This window comes from Mustela lutreola, chromosome 15 (assembly GCF_030435805.1).
Source record: "Mustela lutreola isolate mMusLut2 chromosome 15, mMusLut2.pri, whole genome shotgun sequence".
Taxonomy (NCBI): Eukaryota; Metazoa; Chordata; class Mammalia; order Carnivora; family Mustelidae; genus Mustela; species Mustela lutreola.
Window position 1 is genome coordinate 21,956,899 of NC_081304.1, and position 23,290 is coordinate 21,980,188.

The 23,290-nt window shown below is 50.8% G+C and overlaps 2 protein-coding genes across 3 annotated transcripts; both read left to right on the top strand.

Moving 5' to 3' along the window:
- The first annotated feature begins 526 nt into the window (after positions 1 to 526).
- Positions 527 to 6,961, top strand: ORMDL3 (ORMDL sphingolipid biosynthesis regulator 3). 2 transcript variants are annotated; one of them, XM_059148916.1, is made up of 4 exons: positions 527 to 678; positions 3,940 to 4,134; positions 4,814 to 4,965; positions 5,376 to 6,961. In XM_059148916.1, exons 2-4 carry the CDS (start codon positions 3,961 to 3,963, stop codon positions 5,509 to 5,511), a joined length of 462 nt encoding a protein of 153 aa, XP_059004899.1. In that variant the 5' UTR covers positions 527 to 678; positions 3,940 to 3,960; the 3' UTR covers positions 5,512 to 6,961. The 2 variants fall into 2 exon arrangements, with proteins under 2 accessions (XP_059004899.1, XP_059004898.1); XM_059148915.1 differs by having other exon boundaries at positions 540 to 678; positions 3,935 to 4,134.
- Positions 6,962 to 7,095: 134 nt separating this feature from the next.
- GSDMB (gasdermin B) lies at positions 7,096 to 16,604 on the top strand. Its single transcript, XM_059149667.1, is given in 7 exon segments — positions 7,096 to 8,198; positions 8,370 to 10,280; positions 13,967 to 14,075; positions 14,077 to 14,137; positions 14,823 to 14,898; positions 15,745 to 15,812; positions 15,814 to 16,604. Coding segments are annotated over 6 exon segments (633 nt in total). The 5' UTR covers positions 7,096 to 8,198; positions 8,370 to 10,042; the 3' UTR covers positions 15,895 to 16,604.
- The last annotated feature ends 6,686 nt before the right edge of the window (positions 16,605 to 23,290 follow it).

Consider the following 23,290-nt stretch of genomic DNA (forward strand, 5'->3'; position numbering starts at 1 on the left):
AGGATGTGGGCTGGGGGGTTGGCTCAAGTTAACTGAAAGCCGTTCAGGCTTGGGACAAATGCTGTCCATAGGCTGCATTCTTGGCCCTCCAAGCTCTGCTCCTAACTAATGTCATGAGAAGCCAGCTTCCATGAGGGTCTGGAAGGGCAATGAACCCGGCTAGTCTGTTTCTCGTGAGGCCAATACATGGCCAGGGCAGAGCCAGCGAGGCGTAGTGAAAAAAATCTGACATGGGGTCAGAATCTCTGGGACCCAGCAAGAATCTATACCAAGTCACTTAAAACTCTGAATTTCCTGATCTCAAAACCAGGCAAGAGTAAACCGCGCTTAAATGCAAAAGCAGGAATACCATCTGATACTAGTTTCGCGTGCTACTGAAACGTCTAGCCCTGTCGCCCCAGCAAGGCCGAAACTGCAGCGAGGTAAGGGGAGACTACAACTCCCAGGAGGCACCGGGCGGACCCGTATGCGGGCAGAGGGAGAAACTACAACTCCCAGGAGGCACCCGGCGGGCCGGCTCTGGGCGGTGACGTTGCGGGGCCGGCGCGGGGCGCTGATTCGGCCGAAGCTGCCAGCGGGGTGGCTGCTGCCGCGGGTTGTTACAGCTGCTGGAGCAGCACCGGCCCCGGCCCCGGCCCCGGGCACCCCTCCTGGGCCCTAGACGCCCGGCCCTGTACGGTGAGTCCGGGCGAGCGGCTTCGGGGTGGCCGAACTGGGAACCTCCTCTTGGGGCTAGAGGCGGGGCGGTAAAGAAGGTGGGGGCTGCTGGGGAAGCGCCCGGGCTAGAGGGGACCCGGGCAGGGTGAGCGGAGGTGGGAGGGGGTGCATCAGCCGAGGGGCTGCATCAGCCGAAGGGATGTCCACAAGGGAGAGTGGGTGTGGAAGACCGAGTCTGGGGTATCGGGAGGAGTGCTTGGGCTGGGGGAGGGGGCGGGGAGAGGCAGGGCTTCGGGGATAAAGGTTTGGCTGCCTCCGGGGCTGGGTGAACGCGTGGAGGTGGGGGTGGGGCTACGGGCCGGGCCCGGCCGGGCTGGGCCGGGCCCCGAGTGCGAGGTCCCAGGCAGGGGAGCATAGCGGGAGGCCCCTCTTTGGCTTGAGGTACCGCTCCGAAATCCCAACAATAGCATAGACTCCACCTCCTCGTTTCACCCCCTTCCTAGCTAGTGGGGGTTCGCCCCGGTACTCGCCGTCTTTCCATTCCCAGGGCCCTCGCCATTCTGGGAGGCTGGACCAGAGCTGAGAGGTGTGCGACTGTGGCCCTGCGGGTTGGGCGGTGGGCAGACTGAGAATGGCATTGTGGAGTGCTGCCAGGGTCTCCCCGTTGGACTTGGATGTTTTGTGCTCCTCATCTAGAAGGCGAAAGGCTTGCTGCTTAAAGGACTGCCTTTACTTGGGGGAAAGAATAGGAAGCGCTCACCTGGCAGCTGTCCTGGGGAGCAATGTGGCCCGGGCTTAGGTGCCAGACTGACAGGCTGGGCCAGGATATTTGTGTGCGGAGCCAGGCGGGGGCGGGGTGGGGGGAAGGAGTAGAAAAGAGCTACCAGCGAGAAAGTAGTTAACAGAACAGAGTTGCTGCAGGCTTTGGTTCGAGACAGGTTATGAAACCACATCAGGCACTGCCACGGCAGCCACCTGCCAGCGAGGGCAACAGAACTTTTCCGCCTCAGCTGCTGTAGACTTACTCTGCCTCTGTCAGGTTCTTCTCCCTGTTTCTTCCCTCTGGGTGAGGGGCAATTGTTTGTTTGTTTGTTTTTTATGAATGGAAGTGGTATGTACACTTAGTCACACAAACCTCTTAGGAGTGCTTTCTGGCTGCCAGTCTTTTCCTTAGTTTCTTGATTTCTTCTGTCTTTTGTGGGGGGTCTTCTGGGATTTCTGCTGCCGGGGCAGCTGCTGTTCGGTCTTCAGGAATACACTTCTGAGGGTACCAGTTAGATCCTAAGTCTAGGCCCCTCCTAGACTCTTTGATCTTCACTGAATGTTCAGCAAGAAAGAAGTGTGGGGTGAGCTGGGATTCAACAAAGCCATTGGTACTGCTGCACAAAATATGAGGGACAGCTACCGGTCTCTGCACTCCTACACCTTTGTCTATCTAGGTTAGGGAGAAGTGGAGAGGGACAGCAGTTTCTGATCAGACTTTGGGAGCTCTATGTTTCTCCTTAGTCAAAGTGTTTCAGAGGCCTTATTTATTAGCCAGCTCCCCACTGCCCCAGGCTTTTGCATAGTAAGCGTCCCAGGAGCCGTATTAGGGCAACTAAAGCTCCAAGGCCCTGTGAAGGTAAACAACCAAGCTAGTCCAGGTTTTCTAGTTCCTTGGGTTTCTCTTAGGCCCAATTATCCAGCCTAATGGGCTGAGCTGATGGACCCTGGGAGCATTACTTCTAGGATGCACCCTGGGCCATCTCACGCATGTTTGCATGTTGGAAAGGTGTGTTGTGGGTCCCGCTTCCCCTGAGGTCTCTTAGCTTGGAGCTCTCTGAGAAGAGGAAACTTGTTCTCATTGTTCTGGAAGTAAGAAACTGATCCTTGAGAATCCTGGCTCCCACACAGGCTTGGCTGTGATCCTAGCCAGAGATAGATAGCAGCTGAATCTGAGGGGGGTTGTTGGAGCAGGGTGAGGGATATGGCCTTCTGGGTACTTTCTGGATACCCCCTTCCAGGACCCCTTTCTGCACCCCCAGGAAAGGTGGGGCTGTTACCATGGTGATGACCTAAGGTCTTTATCAGGCAGGACGCTCCCTCACCTAGGGAGGTGAGTCTTTTCTAACCTCCTGCTGGTTCCTGGGCCCTTGGGGATCTGGGGACAGCCGAGCTCTAGACAAGGGGCTGCTCGTTCCCCTCCTTATGTGCATCCAGGAATGCAACTGGGTTGTATTGTTTCTGGAGCATCACGAGCAGCCCTCCTGGTTCCTTGTGCTGCAGGACTTCTGCCACTGGAGCTGGGCAAGGGAAGGCAGATGCTGGGAAAAGAGGCTGAGGTGAGGCTGGGCTGGGCAGGGAGGAAGGGGGGCAGGAGGCAGGCGGCAGGTGTAGTGTTTGTGTCCTAGGGAGGGGAGTGTTGATATGGGTTTCAGGGACTTGAGAGCTGTAGATGTTGGCCACGTTCTCCATCCTCACCCCTCCTATGGTGGGAAAAGGGCCCTGGTGGTTTGGCAGCAGAGCGGGTGGCATCACAAGGGTTAGCCTGAGTGGCTGCCAAATGGATAAAACATCTTGCATGGGTTGTTTTGTGTCACCAAGAAAGAGGCCTCCAAGTCTGGGCAGAGGTTGTCCCTAGTCTGTTGTCTTCACTTTTCTTCTCTCCCTCTTTCCACTCTGTCAGTTCTCCTGGGTCAGGTTTGGGAGAACCCCAGGATGGGAGAATTAGGGGAGAGGATAGAAGCAATGATCCCTATAAATTGAACCTGCTTCTGCCTGTTCTCTCGGGCTCCACCCCCTTTTGATCATTCTCACGCTGCGGGGAGCTCAGAGATTGGAGATGCCCCATATCAGGCCCTCAGCAAGACTATCCAGAGCGCTTATGTTGCGTGATTCTGAGGGGCCAGGCCTCTTCTCCTCTCCCCCAGACCTTGTGGGAAGAGGGCCCTCATGGGAATGCTCTGGAAGATGAGATTGGGGAATAAGCAGTGGTTTCTTTGCCCTGGGCTGGATGCCTCCTGATGACCTATCCACCCAGGCAGTCCCAGTGCCTGGAGGGGCGCCGTCCAGATCTGCCGACGTGTGGGGCGGCCTGGTGCTTATCCCAGCCGAGCAGTGGGAAATGAACGGAGTTAAGTCCACATGGCCCTTCTTGGGCCTCTTCGCTGGAGAGTCAAAGCAGCAGAACGCCTGGAGTTCTTGGGGAGAGCAGAGCCTCCGTCCCTGCAGGATGTGGACGGTGTGAGGGGGCAGGGAAAGCGGTGTGACCTGTCTCACCTGTGCTGCTTGTTTGCAGAGCAGCGGCAGGAGAGGGGCGGCAGGATGAACGTGGGCACGGCGCACAGTGAGGTGAACCCCAACACGCGGGTGATGAACAGCCGCGGCATCTGGCTGTCCTACGTGCTGGCCATCGGGCTTCTGCATGTCGTGCTGCTCAGCATCCCCTTCGTCAGCGTCCCTGTGGTCTGGACCCTCACCAACCTCATCCACAACATGGTGAGGGCCTGCCTACTGCCTGCCCAGGCTCTGGGGGCTGAGGAGGGGGAGGAGCCCCCTCAGCTGCGGGCCAGATGTCAGGGTGACATGCTGACCACATCTGTCCCCGGACCCCAGACCCAGCTGTCCTCTCAGTCTCCCCGCAACTTCTGGGTTCCAGCCGTGTGCACTCTGAGGACGAAAATCTGCGGATCTATGCACATCCCCAGGATGTGGGTGGCTTGTGGACCTGGAGGGAGGGGCACTGGGAACTGAACTAAGGGCTCCAGAGGTGCCCAGCCTGGCACAGAAATGCCCTTCTCCCAAGCCCAGATCTCCAGCCATCTTCCACTCCGGCCCCTCCGCTCCCGCAGCCCCTGCTTGCTAGCTTGTACTCTGGCAACCAAGCAGGGGCCATCAGCTCGTCCCCGCCTCTCTCACACTGGGCCAGACGGGCATTTCTGCAGCTAAGTTCTCCCCATGCCTTATCCTCCTGCCAGGCCTGCCCTCTCACCCAGTGGGTCCCCTTTGTCTCCTGCCAGGCTCCCAGCTGCTCCATCCTGACCTCCAGCCCACAGCCCTCTGCCCCGCAGAGGACAGCTCCACGTAGTCCAGAGCGCACTTCTTTGACTCGGGTAGAGGAGCTGAGCTGGAGGGCCTTTTGCTGTTTGTGTCCTCTAACAAAGGCCCCTCCCCCCAGGGCATGTACATCTTCTTGCACACGGTGAAGGGGACACCCTTCGAGACTCCGGACCAGGGCAAGGCGAGGTTGCTAACCCACTGGGAGCAGATGGACTATGGGGTCCAGTTCACAGCGTCTCGGAAGTTCTTAACCATCACCCCCATCGTGCTGTGAGTGCCTTGAGTAGAGAAGGACGCCAGCAGGCGGGCCAACGCCTGGGGAACCCTGGGCCCCGCCAGGCTTAAACATGCCCCCAGATCTGGCTTTGGCTTGGGAGTGAGCAGAGGAGGGGAAGTTGGAGTATCCCTGAGTCTCTGCTGGGCTCAGGTCTTGCACCTCCCTGGCCCAGATGGGCCTCCCTGGCTGCAGTGATGTCAGCCTGCAGAGCTGGGGTCACGCAAGGGGATTGGGTTGGGAGCAACCTCTCTAACGGCGGCGATCTTGCCATCCTGCTTCTGTTCTGGGGGGTCTTTCCCATAACTCCTTAGCTATCAGGGATCTGCCCCTCCCCACCCAGGAGTGAGGGAAGAAGGGCTCCTCCAAACAGAGTCTTATGCCTCTTCCCAACCTTCCCACCCAGGTACTTCCTCACCAGCTTCTATACCAAGTATGACCAGATCCATTTCATCCTCAACACCGTGTCCCTGATGAGTGTGCTCATCCCCAAGCTGCCCCAGCTCCATGGCGTCCGGATTTTTGGAATCAATAAGTACTGAAGGCACAGCCCCGTCCCCTGCCTGGCTGGCGGGGGAGGGTAGAAGCCTGTGCTGTGATGCTGAAGACAGACGGAGCCTCTGGATCCTGCTAGAGATGGGGGTCGAGCCTCTGGGCCCTAGTTCGCCCCTCACTTCCCCTGGTAGCCGACTTGAAGTAGCTTGTAGTGGGGTTCGGGTGGGCCCCCCCCAGGTCTCTGACCCTTTCTGATATTTTTGATCTTTTCTTTTTGCCTTTTGGATAGAGACTTCGTGGGGGCAGTCATGGAATGGGCTGGGCTCCCGGCTGAATGCAGACCTGTGAGGTTGGGACAAGAGAAACCCCTGCTCACTTGTTCATCCTCAGACTGCTAAAGCACTTTAACCCCTGCAAGGGGAGCAGGGGGGACGGTACAGCTTCTCGATGGTCTTACTTTAATTCTTAAGTCTTTAGGATGACACTCAGTGCGTGCTCGTACATGTAAAAGCAAGCGCGTGATGGTGCCCCATCCTCCTGGGTGGCGAACTGTCTATTGAGTCTTGTGCTTTTGGCAGCTCCTCTACAACCCACCCTGGGTACTGGATTGAAGTGGGGAGGGCCAGGAGAAGGTGGGTGGGGCTGGGTGGGGCTGGCCTGGACCCAGAGGTGAGGGGGCCGTGGCTGCTCTCATCTTGGCCCTGGTGGAGGTGGGGAGGGTGGTTGGGGCAGGGGCGGGGATGGTGAATTGAGACTTGGAAGAAGGGGCCACATAGCAGCAGAGACAGGAAGTGTCAGGGAGGAGGATGGGGATAGAAGCCAGACCTAACCTTGGTCTTTGGGAAGTGGTCAGGTTGGGGGCAGGCTCAGAGAGTTCCTTTCCCCTTGGCCTGGTGGTGATAATAGGCCGGGAGGCTGTGGGGGGTCTAGCGCTCCCGAGTTAGCATGAGGGGTGGGGAGGGGTGGAAGAGGCCTGTGAGTCCTGGTCAGCACAGTTTGACACTGCCTTGTGCAGTGGTGTGAGGGGCATGGGGGAACTGGGACATGTGAGTGGTCGGGCCCTTTTGCAGCTTCCACCTCGTGGGGCTCTGGGGCCGCCCCTAAATGGGGTGGGCGGGCCACAGAATAGCAGAATAGCAGAAGGAGTCCGGAGTGACCCACGGGCGCTGTCTCTTCAGCCTGGGGGCGGGAGATGCGGGGCAGGAGCCTGAGTGTGGGCTGGAGAGGAGCTGCCTTTCACCCTTTCCAATCTGGCCAGGCTCTGTGTTACTTTTGAAAAGGAGTGGGTGCCCACGCCCCCTCCCTGGCCCCTGAGGGAGGAGGGAAGCTCATTGGTCCCGTTTCCTGCCTCCTGGTTCCCCTGCTCCCCACCCCATGTATCATAGGGAACTTTCACCTCAAAATCTTTCTAAGCAATGTGTGAATAGGATTTTTACTCCCTTTGTACAGTATTCTGAGAAATGCAAATAAAGGACAATGTGTTCCTGTTTCCCCTGAGTCTGGCCTCTACTTCCTGGAGGGCCCCGGGGGAAGGGGCAGGGATTGGGGCTGAGGCTCCCACTGAGGGCAGTGTGGGAGTGAAGGGGACCCTCTGCCGAGGCTCTGGGGCTGCCCCTCTTCCTGGTGCCCTCCCCTGACAGCACCAGCCTGAGGGGCTGGGAGGGAACTGGCAGAGGGAACAGCAGGCCAGAGGGCAGAGTTCTCTGTGACCTGGCCTGGCCGTTCCTCTGTCTGAACTTACACCTCTAGTCTACTGGGGCTGGCTGAGATGGGCCGTGCTGGCAGAGGGATGGCTTGTGCTTGGCCAAGAAGGGGGTCAGTGATTCGTGAACGAAGATGGGAGTCCCAAGGGGTGCCCAGTCCTTTTTTCAGGATGCCCTCCCCTGTTCTCACTTCTCTTCCCTGGGAGGTCTGCATTTCCTCCTGGCCTTTCCGTCTTCAGGGGAATCAGTGCTTCCTTTCCTCTTCTGGAAGCATCCTTGGGGTAGGGAAGATGTAAGCTTCCAGGTCTTGTTAAGGCTCATGGGTCCAGGAAAGGAGGGAGTCCTTTAGTGAAGGAGTTCTGGTCTTTGGGGTTCTGGACCTTTCATTGTATGCTCTGCAGTGACCTGTGCTAGTCCTGAGACAGGTGTGAAGGCCCAGGTAGAAGGGAAGAGCCGCCCCGTGCGGTTGGGGCTGCTGCCTGGCACTGCCAGCGGCAGCGTGCTTGGAGTGGGTGTTGGGAAGAGTGCAGTGTTTTTGCCCAAGTCCACCGAGTGAGGCCTACACAGCGCTGGGGGTAGCCAGTCGGCCACCTGGGCCCATTCGTGAGGGTGGCGGAGCCCTGAGAGCTTCCGTGCACTCACAGGAGTGCAGTCAGGGTGAGGGGCTGGTGCTCAAATCCTTCCCAGCCTCAAGGCCCTGCTTCTCTGAGCTTTAGTTTCTTCCTCTGTGGTGGGAGGATAATCCTGGTCAGGGCTGTTGTGAGGATTAGCACAATACCTGGCACTGTGTAAGTACTTAGTATAGGGCGGTTACATTAGTACTGTTCCTGTTGTCACTGCCACGATCCTCTCCTTAGGTGTTGCTTTGAGGGGGCCCAGAAGACAGGCAGCCTCACTCAGGTGGTTATCTCTGAGGACTGAGGGGTGGGGGCCCAAGGCTTCTTCCTGGAGAAGAAGGTAGGCGAGAGGACAGGCAGCGGCATCTCCCGTGCACCATCCTCTGGCCCAAATGCACCTCGAGTACGTACCAGGTGAATATATAGATATCTCTCCCTCCGGCTCCCTGAGTCCAAGAGGGGGAAAGACTTTCTTCCCTCTGGCTTGACCTGCCTCTGGCCAGATCATGGCTTATCTGAAGGCCTGAGAGGTGGGGCACCCAGCCCTACCCCCCAGCTTTCCAGTTCTTTCTGTTCCCTTCCTAGGGGTTCCTGAGACACACCGGCCAGCCCCTGTGCAGAGATCTTACAGGGGATTTCCACAGTCGTCATTCCTGGTGAGCAGCTGAGGTGAATGGAACCCTGGGATGGGCCTGTGGGTCCCGGACACTGCCTTTCTGGGCCCCCAGAAGAACTCCCAGGCTGGGAGTGAGCTGAGAGCTGGCCACCATGATGGGTGAGTAGGTGCCTGGGCGAGCCAGAAGGGACTTAGAGGAAAGTGGCCAGAGGAAAGGGACTTAGAGGGAGGATGGGGAGGTGAAGCCCAGAAAGCTTGGGAGGTGAGTCCTGGCCCCAGGAGGAAGGCAGAGTCTGAAGAAAGGGAAATAGATCTCAAGGGGAAGAGGTGGCAGAGGGGCAGAAGGGGAGAGAAAGAGAAGGATTTGGCAGGGGTCCCTGGGTGGCTCAGTTGATTAAGCATCTGACTCTTGATTTTGGCTCAGGTCATGATCTCAGGGTTGGGAGATTGTTCCTTGCGTTGGGCTCTGCACTCAGCAGGGAGTCTGCTTGAGATTCTCTCTCCCGCTCTCCCTCTGTCTCTCTCTCAAATAAATAAATACATCTTAAAAAAAGGATTTCTAGATATCATGGTGAAAACATCTTCAGATGAGTGAGGACAAGCAGTGGTAATCTGACAGTATCCTTTCTTACAGTTCAGATGTCTCTAGTAATTTTTCTGAGGGGTGCATATAGCGATGGGAATAAAACCTGTTTATACATGAAAAAAAAAAAAAAAAAGAGGATTTGGAGGTAAGAGCACCTGAAGGGTCCAGTGTGCTGGGGACAAAGAGCCGCCACTGAGTAGAAACAGGGAAGGACCAGCCGTATGTATCAGGTTGCACTGGTAATGGGCCTATGGAGGGTCCCGCAGGGGAGCTAGAGAGGAACAGGGGCCAATTGTAGACCAGGAGTGGGTGAAGGGGAGAGTGGGTGGGGGAGATCCCCCAGATGCGGTTTTGGGATTCATTTTATTTTACCCAGAGTAAGGGGACCCTTCAGAGGCCGACCGTTAACTGAGGAGATCGGGCCTAAGGATGGGGGGCTATCCAGGGCACCCACCCCCATGCCACTCTTACACTCCATCTTTTCTCTCTTATTTCTTTCTGAGGCTGACTTATCACTGTCTCATTGGGAAATGGTTGGTAGGAGCACCCATCCCTCTGCCTTCCAGAATATGGAGGCCCAGAAGGGAGAGCCAAGGGAAGAAGTAATCATTGGGGTTGGCAGGGTGAGGTCTGGCAGCCATGCCCCTTATCCCTTCCTGGGTCCTCTGTTCATCAACACTGGTGGGGCTCTGGCTGGAAGATGGTGGGCCTGCCTTCCTACCCCTCAGGCCTCTCTGAGCAAAGGAGCAACTCGGCTGTGGGAAATGCAGAAAATAGGTCTCGCTCTCCTGTCCATTAGGGGTAATCAGTGCTCCATCTTTCCTCCAGAAGCGTTCTATAAAGGACAGAGGAGAATCTGGCATTTGTGATGGTCACCCTCCTTAGTGTGTAGTGACCACCTCGCCTTCTAGGAACAGGGAAGTTAAATAATTCAAGTCCTGATCATTCTAGAACTTTCGGACCCCAGGATGCCAAAGGTAGATTTAAAAATCTGAACCAATATACCCCTCTCGCAAACTGATATTAGCTTCTTTTTCTCCAGTTGGTCCAGGCACAATGTCCAGCAGATTTGAGGAAGTCACAAGAGTTGGGGTCCAAGAGGTGGATCCTGGAGGGAATGTGATTGCTGTCGGAAGCATCCTTGACGCTGACAGATTTCACTGCTATTCTCTGGTGAGAGGGAGGAGAAATTTCTGGGGACACCAGTACCACAGGATAGACCTCACCCAAGAGGACATACTGGAGAGACGGGAGGGTAAAGGACTGTTTGATAAACTGGGTTCTGGGCCCCAAGGTTAGCATGAGGGGGTAAGAAATGGCCAGCCATGGGGCGCCTGGGTGGCTCAGTGGGTTAAGCCGCTGCCTTCGGCTCAGGTCATGATCTCAGGGTCCTGGGATCGAGTCCCGCATCGGGCTCTCTGCTCAGCAGGGAGCCTGCTTCCTCCTCTCTCTCTCTGCCTGCCTCTCTGCCTACTTGTGATCTCTCTCTGTCAAATAAATAAATAAATAAATCTTAAAAAAAAAAAAAAGAAATGGCCAGCCAGGAGACTTTGCCCACTCCTGCTCTGCCATGCTGTCACCGCTCCATTGCCAGCAAGCATGGCAGCCAGTCAACAGAGAACTTGCATGTACTAGAACCTCTCTGCATGTGTCCATACCCCTCAGTTTAAGAAATGCACAAAAGATGTTAACTAACTGGAATTTAAATTAACTGGAAAAAATGCAAAAAAGAAATGCATGGGGAGAAAGGAATGGTGGGGGGGAGTGGAAATTTATTTTTATTGGAAATTATTCCTAACGTCTTCCTTTCCCACGTTTCTGCTTTGTAAATAATTCACTCTTAAATTAGCTGAGGTTGGGCGCCTGGGTGGCTCAGTGGGTTAAGCCGCTGCCTTTGGCTCGGGTCATGATCTTCGGCTCGGGTCCTGGGATCGAGTCCCGCATCAGACTCTCTGCTTGGCAGGGAGCCTGCTTCCCTCTCTCTCTCTGCCTGCCTCTCTGACTACTTGTGATTTCTCTCTGTCAAATAAATAAATAAAATCTTAAAAAAAAAAAAAAATTAGCTGAGGTCTTCTGGTGTGTTTATATGTTTCTCATTTCAATGGATAAATAAAAGGAGGCAGTTTGCTTAGTGGTTAAGGAAGGACACAGGCCTTAGAGCCGAGGGCACCTGGTTTCTAAGCCTGGCTCTGCCTCCTGCCGGCTGGGTGACCCCAGGACAACTTGCTTTCTCCCTCCAGGTCTGTTTCCTCCTGTGTCAACTTGATAAGACTGTTGCAAAAATCCAATGAGGTAGATTAGGAGAATCATTTGTCACAGTGGCCACGCAGAAGGAGCGTTCAGTCAAAGTTCGGCCCCATCCTTCCGCTGTGGGCTGTTACCCTTCCTGTTCCCTGGAGTTCATGACTGAGTGGGTGACCAGAAGTCCCTAAGGGCTTGCAGGATTTATAGAGGAGTCTGTTCCATTTCCTTGCCTCAAAACTCAGTTTTTTTGGATTTCGGAAACCCCAGGGTAAGTGCTGTTGAACCCTCACTGGGAGACTTCAGTGTCTCACACCCGAGGGTGAGGACTTTCCCGGCTCAGACATCTCTGCGGCAGCCCTTTTAGATCTCACCAAGAGATGGAAAAGAACCTAAGGATTCCACTGTACCTTTGAGAGCCGGTGTCCCCTGCCGCTATGTGACCAAGAACAGGACCCAGATTACTTGGGAGGTGGTGGGCCTTTCCACAGGGGGAGTTTTGTTAAGCAAGTGAGGGGCTTCAGGCAAATTTCACAGTTATGGTTATCGGGTATCCAAGTTCAAAGACTTGAGTTAATTCTCTGAGAAGCAAATTGCCAAGAGGCAATTTTCTAAAAGCTGGTTCTCAACAAAACAAAACAGAACAAAACAAAACGAAAAAACCCAAAACAGTTTGCTAAATGACCAGTTTAAGGAAAACAGAAAACAAACAAACAAAAAACCTTTAAACTAGGATTCATATGTTTTGCCATGATCGAGTTATTCTCCAGGGACAGGGAAAGTGTTTAGTACAAAAAAAAAATCCGACTAAGTCAGTTAACTTCCTATAAGGGAAATGCTGTCTGTTTGCATAAAAAATTCAGAGGCAAGGTTTCTTTTTTTTCTTTTTTTCTTTTTTTTTCAAAAAAACCCCACAAAACCATGAAATAAAGATTTCTTAAAAAAAAAAATTCAGAAAAAGAAAATTCAGAGGCAGAGGTGAAACCAAACTTTAAAAAAAAGTCCTTACAAATGAAAGATTATTTATTTTTTAACTACATGGTGCTGATGTATGGTTAAAGTGTGCATAGGTTTTTGGTTTGTTTTGCTTTCCTGTTAACTACACATACTTTACTCTGATTATCTTTGTGCTTACCTAAGATCCCTTTTCTGTTCCAAGATCTCATCCACATTACCTTTAGTTATCTTATCTCCTGAGACTTCTGTTGGCTCTGACAACTTCTCAGGCTTTCCTTCTTTTTGATGACCTTGACAGTTTTGAGGAGCACTGGTCAGGCATATTGTAGGATGCGTGTCTACCTGAATTTGCTTGATGTTTCTTTCTCATGGCTAGACTGAGTCAATGGGTTTTGGAGAGGGAGACCGTTGAGGTAAAGCGCCATTCTCACTGCGTCATAGCAAGGGGATGTGCCATCCACATGACTTATCGCTGTTGGTGTTGACCTTGGTCACCTGGCTGATGGGGTGTTTATCACGTTTCTCTTCTGTAAAGTTAGCCTTTTTCCCCCTTCCCCATACTATACTGTTTTTGTGCACAAGGTTTCATTTTTCTTTCCTCTTGGACAAAGTACGTGCAGTCTTGTACATTGCTCAAGAAACAAATGGGCCCCAGACGTTAATGTCACACATAAAGGATGGATTTGAGGCACTATTTCCAGTTCTGTCACGTTTCCACTAATTCCAAAATGCATTTTTCTTTGGAGATTCAGACCTGCCCACCCTCATCCCCCCAACCTAGCAGTGGAAGGTCTTTCTCCTCTGTAGTTTCACATCTAGAAGTTCTGAGAGAAAGGCACTTGGCCTGGCAGGACCTCCACACAGGCTCCCCTAACCCCAGTGCAGCAGCTGACCTGGTAGCCAGGCCCTTATGGAGGCGCCTTGTCAGTCTGGGCAGAGTCCACACAGATGGGCGACTTTCCAGAATTGCTTGACTTTATACCTACACGAGTTCGCACAAATGTCAGAGACTAGACTCTGCTTAGTTCTTATTTCCCAACTCCTAATTCTTTAGCTTTAGTTTCCCTTGTCTCATCTCAGCCTCATAAATAGTGAAATAGGACTAGCTCACACTTACTGAGCTTTTAGTACGTGTGCAAGGCATTTCGCTAATAAGCACTTGATTGCTTTGTTTTAATTTCCTCAAGTTCATGGGGAATGAACTTGTGTTTTGTGTTTTATTTTTTATGTAATTTCCCTTGTTGTTTTATTTAATTTCCTCAAGTTCATGGGGGAAACTGAGCCCCCTGGGTGGCTCAGTGGGTTAAGCCTCTGCCTTTGACTCAGGTTGTGATCTCAGGGTCATGGGATGGAACCCTGCATCAGGCTCTCTGCTCAGCAGGGAGCCTGCTTCCCTCTCTCTCTCTGCCTGCCTCTCCGCCTACTTGTGATCTCTGTCTATCAAATAAATAAATAAATAAAATCTTTTAAAAAAATAGTTTTCTCAAGTTCAGGAAGTAGATACTATTAGCATTCTCCTTCTATGGATGAAGAAACAGATTCAAAGAGTGAGAGTGACTTATCTGAGGTCATTTGGTAAGAAGGTAGCAGAATGGGTTCAAACCCGGGATTGTGTAACCCCTTGATGACTCCTGGTGACCTCAGTGTTTCCTGGGAGCCTCAACTGGAGGGCCTCCTCAGAAGGGAAGGGGATTGTGGAGGGGAGCCCAGAGTGGGGCTGCTCTAGGGAGGCTTTTCTGGAGAGATCTTTTGTGTCAGCCTCAGCATGACCTTTACCCTTCTCTTTCCAGAGAACTCCAAAGGCTGAGTTCCAAGTTCTGGACATGGTAGACTCAAAGGGAATGTTGACAGTGAAATTACCCAAAGAAATAACAATTGTAGGGGTCTTCCTGAGTCAAGATACTGGAGATCCAGATACCCCAACAATATCTGGATTCCCTTGAGCACAGGAAGGCTGGAGTTGGGCAGCATGGGGAGGGAGAGGGGGAATTCCTGTTTCTGGGCACCAGGAGTGTTTGAGGTAGAGGTGTCCTGGCTGGTACAGCCCCTTACGCCATACCCCCAACACCTCCCAGAGCCCGCTCCTCACTCAAGCCTGCCCTCTTCTTCCCCCTTCAGAAAACCTCCTCATTCTATCTGGATCAGCCTCCAGGAAAACTTCTGACACCTCCAACTCACTCACATCCTGCTACCCTCCAGGGTAACTGATGCCTCGGAGTTGGACCAAAACCTGCTGGTTTCATGAGGCCACTCTCCTTTGTTCTCCTACTGAGTTGTCCAGATCCATGTTTTGTACAGCTTCACTCTGCCTTGTGGCCCGCCAAGCCCCCTCCCTCAGTGGCATAGGAACAGCTCGTGACCTTGACCAGCTGGGACTGGCTTTATCAACCTCCCTGTGTTTATCCCCAGCACACAGTAGGTGCTCAGTAAGACAGCAGAAGTGAAGTACAGTGAAATTAAAGCCCCCTGTGCAGAACGTTTCCTGCACAGAAAGTGCCAGCACCCCACCCCAGGCGCTGACCAAGTGCCACAGAGGTTCTGATGGCTGAGGACACAGTGCTTCTGAGGGACTTATAGGGACATGGCCAGCCTTCCCCTGCAGCAGCGATTTTGTTGGTGTGGGTGTTTTCTTTCCTAGCTGAAGATGTCGGAAAGTGTGGAGCAGCTCAGTGGAGGAGACTCAACCTTCTCCAGGGCTAGCCCTCCCCAGGATGGTGAGGCCTTTGGTTTTCCCTTTTTAGTTCAGAAGTGAAAAGCTTACACTGAAATTTCACTGGTCCTTTGAACTACCCCCTGCTATCAAAGTGTTGCTGGGGAGCAGCATTTGGAGTTTTTCTAAGGGAGCTCAGTTTCTTTCTAGAGTGCTTATTGTTTCTAGAATGAGGCTCTGTGGGGTGTGTATATAGAATTGGGGGAGGCTATTAGGTAGAGGGTGTTTAGCAGAGGCAAGGATGTAGGTCTTCCTGGAGGGTCTTTTGGTTGCAAATTTGGATGAAGTTCCATCAAGCTATTTTTACAGGCTTCTGGAGCCCAAGGCTGTGGACAATGTGGCCAGGTCCAGGGACCAATGTGAGGAATTGGAGCCCCATCTCAGAGAGGTGGGTGTTATGGCCTGGGAAAATGCCTGTCTCAGAGCCATGGGAAGGGCCATGCTTTGGACTCATACAGACTCATATAGACTTCGCACTTATTAGCTGTGTGGCCCTGGGCTGTTCACAACCTGTCTCTAGACCTGTCTCAATTTCCTTATGAGAAATGGGTGCAGTTCTGCCTGCATCATAGGGCTGCGGTGAGGGGGCAATGAAATGACGTGGGACGTCTGTCCTGGTGCTGGCACTCCGTAATCTTCCAGAGATGCTTGTGAGTTCCCTTCCCACTTCCCACCTCCTTGCCCCCACTGTGGGGAGAGTGAACTATGATGGGGTGCCATGTGGCTTGGTTTTCCAGCTTCAGAGGCCCTCAGTCTCAAATAGGAACTAGCTGATGGAGAAAGAGCAATGGCACTGACAGGTGGGGCTTCTGGGATCCTGAGCTCTAACCCCCGCCTCCTCTCCCTCCAGGAAGCAGAAGACTACCTACTTTGTTGCAATCAGTCCTGAAAAGGAGAGCAGACCTGTATCTGGTGACAGGAGACTCTGGAGATGGCAAGGAAGGAAACCCTGAAAAGGGAACGGCAGTGTACACAGCAGAGCTGGAGGAACACAAGGTGAGGATCCTGGGAGGCAGGGCCTATGAGAGAACCAAGCCTTGGCCCACCTGCAGTAGGCCGGGGGTGCCAGCCCAGGCCCCCGGCTCTTCAGATCTTCTTCCAGACTTCCCTGAGCAATCTCAACTGCTCCTTGGCCGCCTTAGGCTTTCTCTTCGTGCCCCAAGAGAGCATGTGTGGCATTGCTAAGTCCCTCCACTGTTATTCTCCTGTGATGCCCTGTTTTCATTTGCTTCTCAGAGTTTCTCACGGTTCATAATTACATGGGGATTTTTGCTTATTGTCTGCCTCCCTTTCTGAGAGACAGGAAGGCAGGAGCCACAGCGCCTGGAATAAAAAGGTCCTTAATAACCATTTATTGAATCAACAGTGGAAACAACATGAGTTTTGGGGTCAGGTGCGGGTTCATATTTCAGCTCTGCTCCTGTTTTAGCTGTGAAACTGGCTTACCTACTGGTCCTTTTTTTTTTTTTTTTTTTAAGATTTTATTTATTTATTTAACAGATAGAGATCACAAGTAGGCAGAGAGGCAGGTAGAGAGAGAGAGACTCTGGAGGAAGCAGGCTCCCTGGCTGAGCAGAGAGCCCGATGTGGGGCTCGATCCCAGGACCCTGAGATCATGACCTGAGCCGAAGGCAGAGACTTAACCCCCTGAGCCACCCAGGTTCCCCCCCCCTTTTTTTTTTTTTAAAGATTTTATTTATTTGACAGAGAGTGCGAGTGCCCGCCCTGTGCACTTGAACGGGGCAAGGGACAGAGGGAAAGGGAGGAGCAGACTCCCAGCTGAGCAGGGGGCCCAACTGTGGGTGATCCCAAGACTCTGGGATCATGACCTGAGCCCAGGTCAGATCTCATCCCACTGAGCCACCCAGGTGCCCCCACTGATCTGTTTTGATTTTCAGTTTTCTCATCTGTAAAAGTGGAATTGTTTGGGAGATCTAGCAAGATAACCTGCAAAGCACCCAAGGATTAATCAGTATGAGCTTTTTTTTCTAACACCAAAGGTCAGTGACCAACTACCTAAAGAGGGTCCTGGGCTGTCAGTCCTCCTCAACATGGGGAGAATGAATAAGCAAGACGTGTTGGGGGCAGGGTAGGTGAGGATAGGTTCAGCTAGGCTCTGCCTCAGTCTGGAGGGGCCCTGGTGAGCTTGAAGGTGGGGGGGAAGTTCCAGGGAAGGGGGAGGGTTCAGGGCTGGGTAGGAAGTCTGAGGCTTCTTGCTCAGATACCCAGGATTTGCCCCACTATAACCCTAATCCTTCCCTAGCTAGAGGTGTTAACACCTGTCTCTTTCTCAGTTTGTTTTCATTTTTTGTTTTGGTGAGGGGCAGAGTGTGAAGACTGGGGAGAGACGTGAAAGAGGAACTTACAGAGAAAGAACTTGTCTTTCTGAGAACTGGTTCTCTCTTTCTTTCTGGCACTAGTTTAGATATTTGTTTCTTGGGCAACACAAAATCCTTTCCAGAAGGTGAGTGGCTTCTAGGCCTTCTGTTTATCATTCCAGAATGGGCAAGCATACTGTTTTAAAAAAGAGGATAACAAATGGCCCGGAATTATACAGTTCTTAGGGTTGAGTATGGAATAGGGTACACCCAGGGGTGGGAACCATAGTATGGGCAGGAAAAAACCCCTGCGTGTTGGAGAAGCAGGTTGGATTGCATGTTGGCCTGGGGTTTCCAGGCTCTGACAACCTTGACTTGCTTTGTGTAGGTCAGTATGCTGGGTCCTGGGGTCCCAGCCCTTACTGAAGGCTGAGAGGCCTGGGAAGCACAATTAAAGTCCAGTTCTCACATAGCACTGGCCGTGAAGAGACCATTGGAACTGGGAGTCAGAGAGATTCAGGGTCTTGTTGTGGCTTTGCCACTCACACTCTGTAACCTCCTAAGCTTTGGTTATCCTGACTTTCACACAAGTGGGTTAGACTAGATGATTCCTGTGATTCTGAATGTGGCTTCCCCGGAATTTCAGAGTCTTCGCCTGGATCCCAAAAGAGCTGTACTGCCTAAGAGGCCCTCAGTAGGGGTTGAGGGAGGTCTAGATAAGGTAGAAAATTCAAGAAACTTCCAGAAGCTGGAACATGCACTTTGAATGGCAAGGACTAAATAAGTTTTGATTTCCTGGAGATGGAGAAGAATTTGGGGTTGGTACTAGACTGGGGGTGAGCTGGGAAGATGGAGATGGGGTTAGCAGGAGGCAGTGATGGTGGGTGTCTAGGAAGAAGGATGCTTTTATTTTAACAGGAAAATATTAGAAGAAGGAAAGAGACAGAAAAGTGGTCTCATGAAGAATGGGGCCTTGGTGATAACGGAACTTGTTGGCTGGGTAGGTCGAGTTTTTTGTTTTTTCTTTTAAAGATTTTTTTTTTATTTATTTGAGAGAGAGGGAGACAGAACACAAACAGGGGGAGCAGAGGCAGAGGGAGAAGCAGACTCTGTACCCAGCAGGGAGCCTGATGCAGGGCTGGAGATCATAACCTGAGCCAAAGGCAGCTGCTTAACCGCCTGAGCCACCCGGGCACCCCAGGAGTAAGTAGAGCTCTTAATTGCTGTCTCTACAGGGAAGTCCTTGAGTTTAGAGGATTTCAGAAACGTGAAGGAGAAGGACATGGTGAGGGGCCTCTAGGAGCTGACTGAGAAGAAACAAAAAGATGTGCTAAGCTGCCTCAGAGGGCAGTTGCCACTCTACTAGAGTGGGACTGGTGTCATCTCCCCCATTTCCTGCCCCTAGGCGTTGGAGGTCCTGATCCCTGGTGACCTACAGATGGAGGGTCTAGCAGGTCTTCTCATGAGTAGCTTTTTTAATACTGCTGGGTTCTTGGTAAAGGCACAACATACAGGATCCATTCTGAATATCTTGGATGCTTTGATTAGTGAGGAGGGATGTGGTTGTATGCTGATGGAGGAATTGCCGAGCAGAGGGGTCTGTGGGGATTCAAATCCTAGGAGGAAGGGGGCATACATTGCCTTTTACATTTTGTGCAGGATAGACCCTCACATTTTAGAACCTTGCCATTTTCCCCAGGCCAGGGATTAGGGGGTACCTACTCTACCTGCTGGCACAGTCTGACTAAGGCTAAGAGGGGAGCAGGAGGCACAGCAAGAGCCCATTTGGAATAGCGCTCATCTGTCACTGCCAGGGGCCCTCTGGAACCTCCTTCTGATGCTTGTCCCGGGGCTGATGAGACACTGAAGCCCTGTCCCACTGCGTGCTTGTCCTCTCTGCCAGCCACCCTCTTCACCTTCTTTTTTGCCTCCAGAGCTGTCTGAGGAGCAGCATCATGTGGCTGAGGCCCTAGAGAGGGGGACCCTGCCCCTGCTGAAGGACCAGGGAAGACAGCCTGGGCTGAGGACCAGGGCCAGTAGAAGTGAATACCTGTGCTCTCAAGGGACTCAGAAGACCCAAGGACAGTCTTTCCTACTTCATAGTTCATAGTTAATTTGCATCTATTCAGCTGGTCTGTGGCAATTTCCTGCAACACTTGGTTTCCAAGACAACTTGGATGGGCTTTTTACACTCTGTTGCTAACCTATGGGCAGGGGGCGGGGCGAGGGGGCGCACAGGAAACTACTGTCCCAGGATGGCAGTGCCAACACTGATTAGCAGTGCCTGTCACTATGTTGAGAGAATATGAGACTCTCCAGGATCTGCAGGAAAAAGTGGCATGATAATTTACTACATCTGCCAGGGCCCAGGATTAAGAAGTGTGGCCAAGTATTTGCCATTTCTAGTATGATTCCTTGTACCTAGCTTTGCAGTCTGGTGTGTTTCTTTCCAGGTAGAATCTGTCCTGAAGCAGAACTGAAATGAGCAGCCCTGTGATGTGGGCTGAGACCGTGACACATGACTTCTCTGTGCTCTCTGGTGTTGCTCTTTCCCTCCTGCTGCAGCTGGGTGAGAAGCCGACTCCGTGCCTTCCTAACTGTATGTCAGCCCTTAAACCATTCTCCTCACAAGCCTCTGGGGGCTCCCCTCCCAGGCCATCCCTGTCCCCCATCTCCGGTCACCGGAATGCTGTCTTTATAACAAACAGCCGACTTTTCTTCAATACATCACGTTCCCTACATGAGAATGTCCAAAAATCAACCCGGACTGTAGGCATGAGCTTCTGACTAAAACTGGCAGATTGGTCATATTAATTTTCTCTCCCTCTTGAAACCTCACTAAATAAAGTAAAGCAATAGAAAAGATGCAAACCCACAATGATAAAGAGAATGAGGCAGCAGATAAGAGATTCTGACACGTTTTTGGAAACTAGAAGGCAATTAAAGGCATTCAAGCCAGGAGGTGTGGGCCTGAGAGGAGCAGGAGTGTGGGAGGAGACTGCTGTTCCCTCATCATGAACCTTTTATCTTTAATATTTTTTAAGACGAGGCAATTAAAAGTAAAATATATGCTTGTTGTAAAGTATTTCACATACTGCTCACGGTCAAAGGTGATCTCCCCTTCTTCTTCTGATATAATCATTGCTGACATTTTTGGGTTACTTTAACAGTCTTCCTGTGAAGCAGTGTCTACAATGGTAATTTAAACACGAAGCTAGGATGATATAACAAATTTGATTTCTATCTTTGGTACTTGAGTTGTTTTTTCTTTTAGATTGGTAAAAATATTAAATGCAACAGGAATTCTCATAAATGCTGTTGGGGGGGAACTGCTTTAGTGAATTGTTTGATGGTGTCTAATAGAAAGCTAAACAGGTGCCTGCGAGCCGGCCCCCCACATGCCTGCGAGCCAGCCCCTCCACTTCCTAGGCACATACCAAAGAGGAAGGAGTGTGCGTCTCCGCCTAAAGACACGCATTACAAAAACATGAGCGTTAAGACCCCCAAGCTGAACACTACTCAGATGTCCGGTGACTTTAGGATGGATACATATATTGTGGCATATTTATGCAAGAAGAGAGAGCAAGTTACTGCTACACATAACAATATAGATGACTTTCACAGACACAGTGCTGAGCAAATCACTCTAGACACAAAAGAACATATTTGAGTTCTCTGAGGAGCAGATGACAAAACAGAATTGGATGTGCAAACGACATGGTAATGGAAGCGACTCTAAAGAGTAAAGGGAGAAGGAGGGGGAATGGCAAGACTTCGACGAGGGTCTAAAACCTAAGAAAGGAGAGAAGGAGGGAAGGATTGAGTAAGAAGAGTCTCAGACTGCTGGCAGTTCCGAGAGCCTCTTTCCTCAGCCCTAAGTCCCCATCAGGCAGGACTGGCCAGGCTCTAATGTCCACCCCAAGCTCAGCCTTTGGCTGGAAGCAGCCCGGGGAAGCCTGGTCTCCGGAGGGAGATGTACAAGGGAGCAGACAGAGCTTCTTAGTCAGCTATGCTTCCTGCAGCAGGTTCTCCTAAAGAAAATCCTCCCTGGCCACCACAATACTGTATGATCCCATTATATGAGGCTCAAGAGCAGGGTTTAAAACTAAGCAATGGTGGTAAAACTCAAAATATTGGTTATCTTAGTGGAATAGTCTTAACTGAGAAGAGGCATGAGGGAATCTTCTAGGGTGCTGGAAATATATAAAGATTCGTTGTGCTAACATTTTTGATCAATATAGTTCACTATATTTTACATCAATAAAAAAAAGTACATCGTATATAATTCCATGTAAATGAAGTGAAAACCGAGCAAAACTAAATGATAGTGGTAGAAGTCAGAATAGTGAGGGCAGTACTGGCTTAGAAGGGGCATGAGGAAATCTTCTGGGGCATTGGAAATATTTTATGACTTGATCAGGATAGTGGTTATGTGGATGTTTACATGTATATAAATCTAATAAAACATACATTTAAGATCTGGGCACTTTGTTTTTAACTTCATCTTACTGCAAGTTTTTTTTTTTTTAAAGATTTTATTTATTTATTTGACAGAGATCACAAGTAGGCAGAGAGGGAGGGGGAGGGGGAAGCAGGCTCTCTGCTCTGCAGAGAGCCTGATGCGGGCTTGATCCCAGGACCCTGAGACCATGACCTGAGCCGAAGGCAGAGGCTTAACACACTGAGCCACCCAGCCGCCCCAAGCTTTTTTTTAACCTCAATGAAAAATTTAATTTAAAAACATTAATTACACATGAAAACATACCTGAACAAAAAATAATATAAAAGATTTAAAATTTCCTATCAAATCCCTTTACCCTTTGACATAGTCCCACTTTCTTTAGTCACTAAACATTAGTTTTTGTTATTATTTAGTTTTAGTTTTTGTTTTTGTTATTACAACTAAAAATGATATTCTTATATTTGTTCTTGAGTTATTAATTTCTTTATTTATAATTTTTAAATTTTTAAATAAACATATAATATTAGCCCCAGGGGTACAGGTCTGTGAATTGCCAGGTTTATAGACTTCACAGCACTCACCGTAACACATACCCTACCTAATGTCTATAACTCCACCATCCTCTCCCTTCACCCCCCCACCCCCTTGCCGGCAACCCTCAGTTTGTTTTGTGAGATTAAGAGTGTCTTATGGTTTGTCTTCCTCCTGATCCCATCTTGTTTCATTTATTCTTTTCCTACCCCCCCAAGTCCCCACGATGCATCTCCACTTCCTCATATCAGGGAGATCATATGATAGTTGTCTTTCTCCGATTGACTTATTTCGCTAAGCATAATACCCTCTAGTTCCATCCACGTTGTCGCAAATGGCAAGATTTCATTTCTTTTGATGGCTGCATAGTATTCCATTGTATATATATGCCATATCTTCTTTATCCATTCATCTGTTGATGGACTTCTAGGTTCTTTCCATAGTTTGGCTATTGTGGACATTGCTGCTATAAACATTCCGGTGCACGTGCCCCTTTGGATCACTATGTTTGTATCTTTAGGGTAAATACCCAGTAGTGCAATTGCTGGGTCACAGGGTAGCTCTATTTTCAACTTTTTGAGGAAACTCCATGCTGTTTTCCAGAATGGTTGCACCAGCTTGCATTCCCATCAACAGTGTAGGAGGGTTCCCCTTTCTTCACATCCTCGCCAGCATCTGTCATTTCCTGACTTGTTAATTTTAGCCATTCTGACTGGTGTGAAGTGGTATCTCATTGTGGTTTTGATTTGTATTTCCCTGATGCTGAGTGATGTGGAGCACTTTTTCATGTGTCTGTTAGCCATCTGGATGTCTTCTTTGCAGAAATGTCTGTTCATGTCCTCTGCCCATTTCTTGATTGGATTATTTGTTCTTTGGGTGTTGAGTTTGCTAAGCTCTTTATAGATTTTGGATACTATCCCTTTATCTGATATGTCGTTTGCAAATATCTTCTCCCATTCTGTCAGTTGTCTTTTGGTTTTGTTAACTGTTTCCTTGAGTTATTAATTTTAGATAGTATTTATTGAAGAAGAATATTGGGAAGAACAGACATTGAACAAGAAGTACAAAATAGGAAGAATGTTATT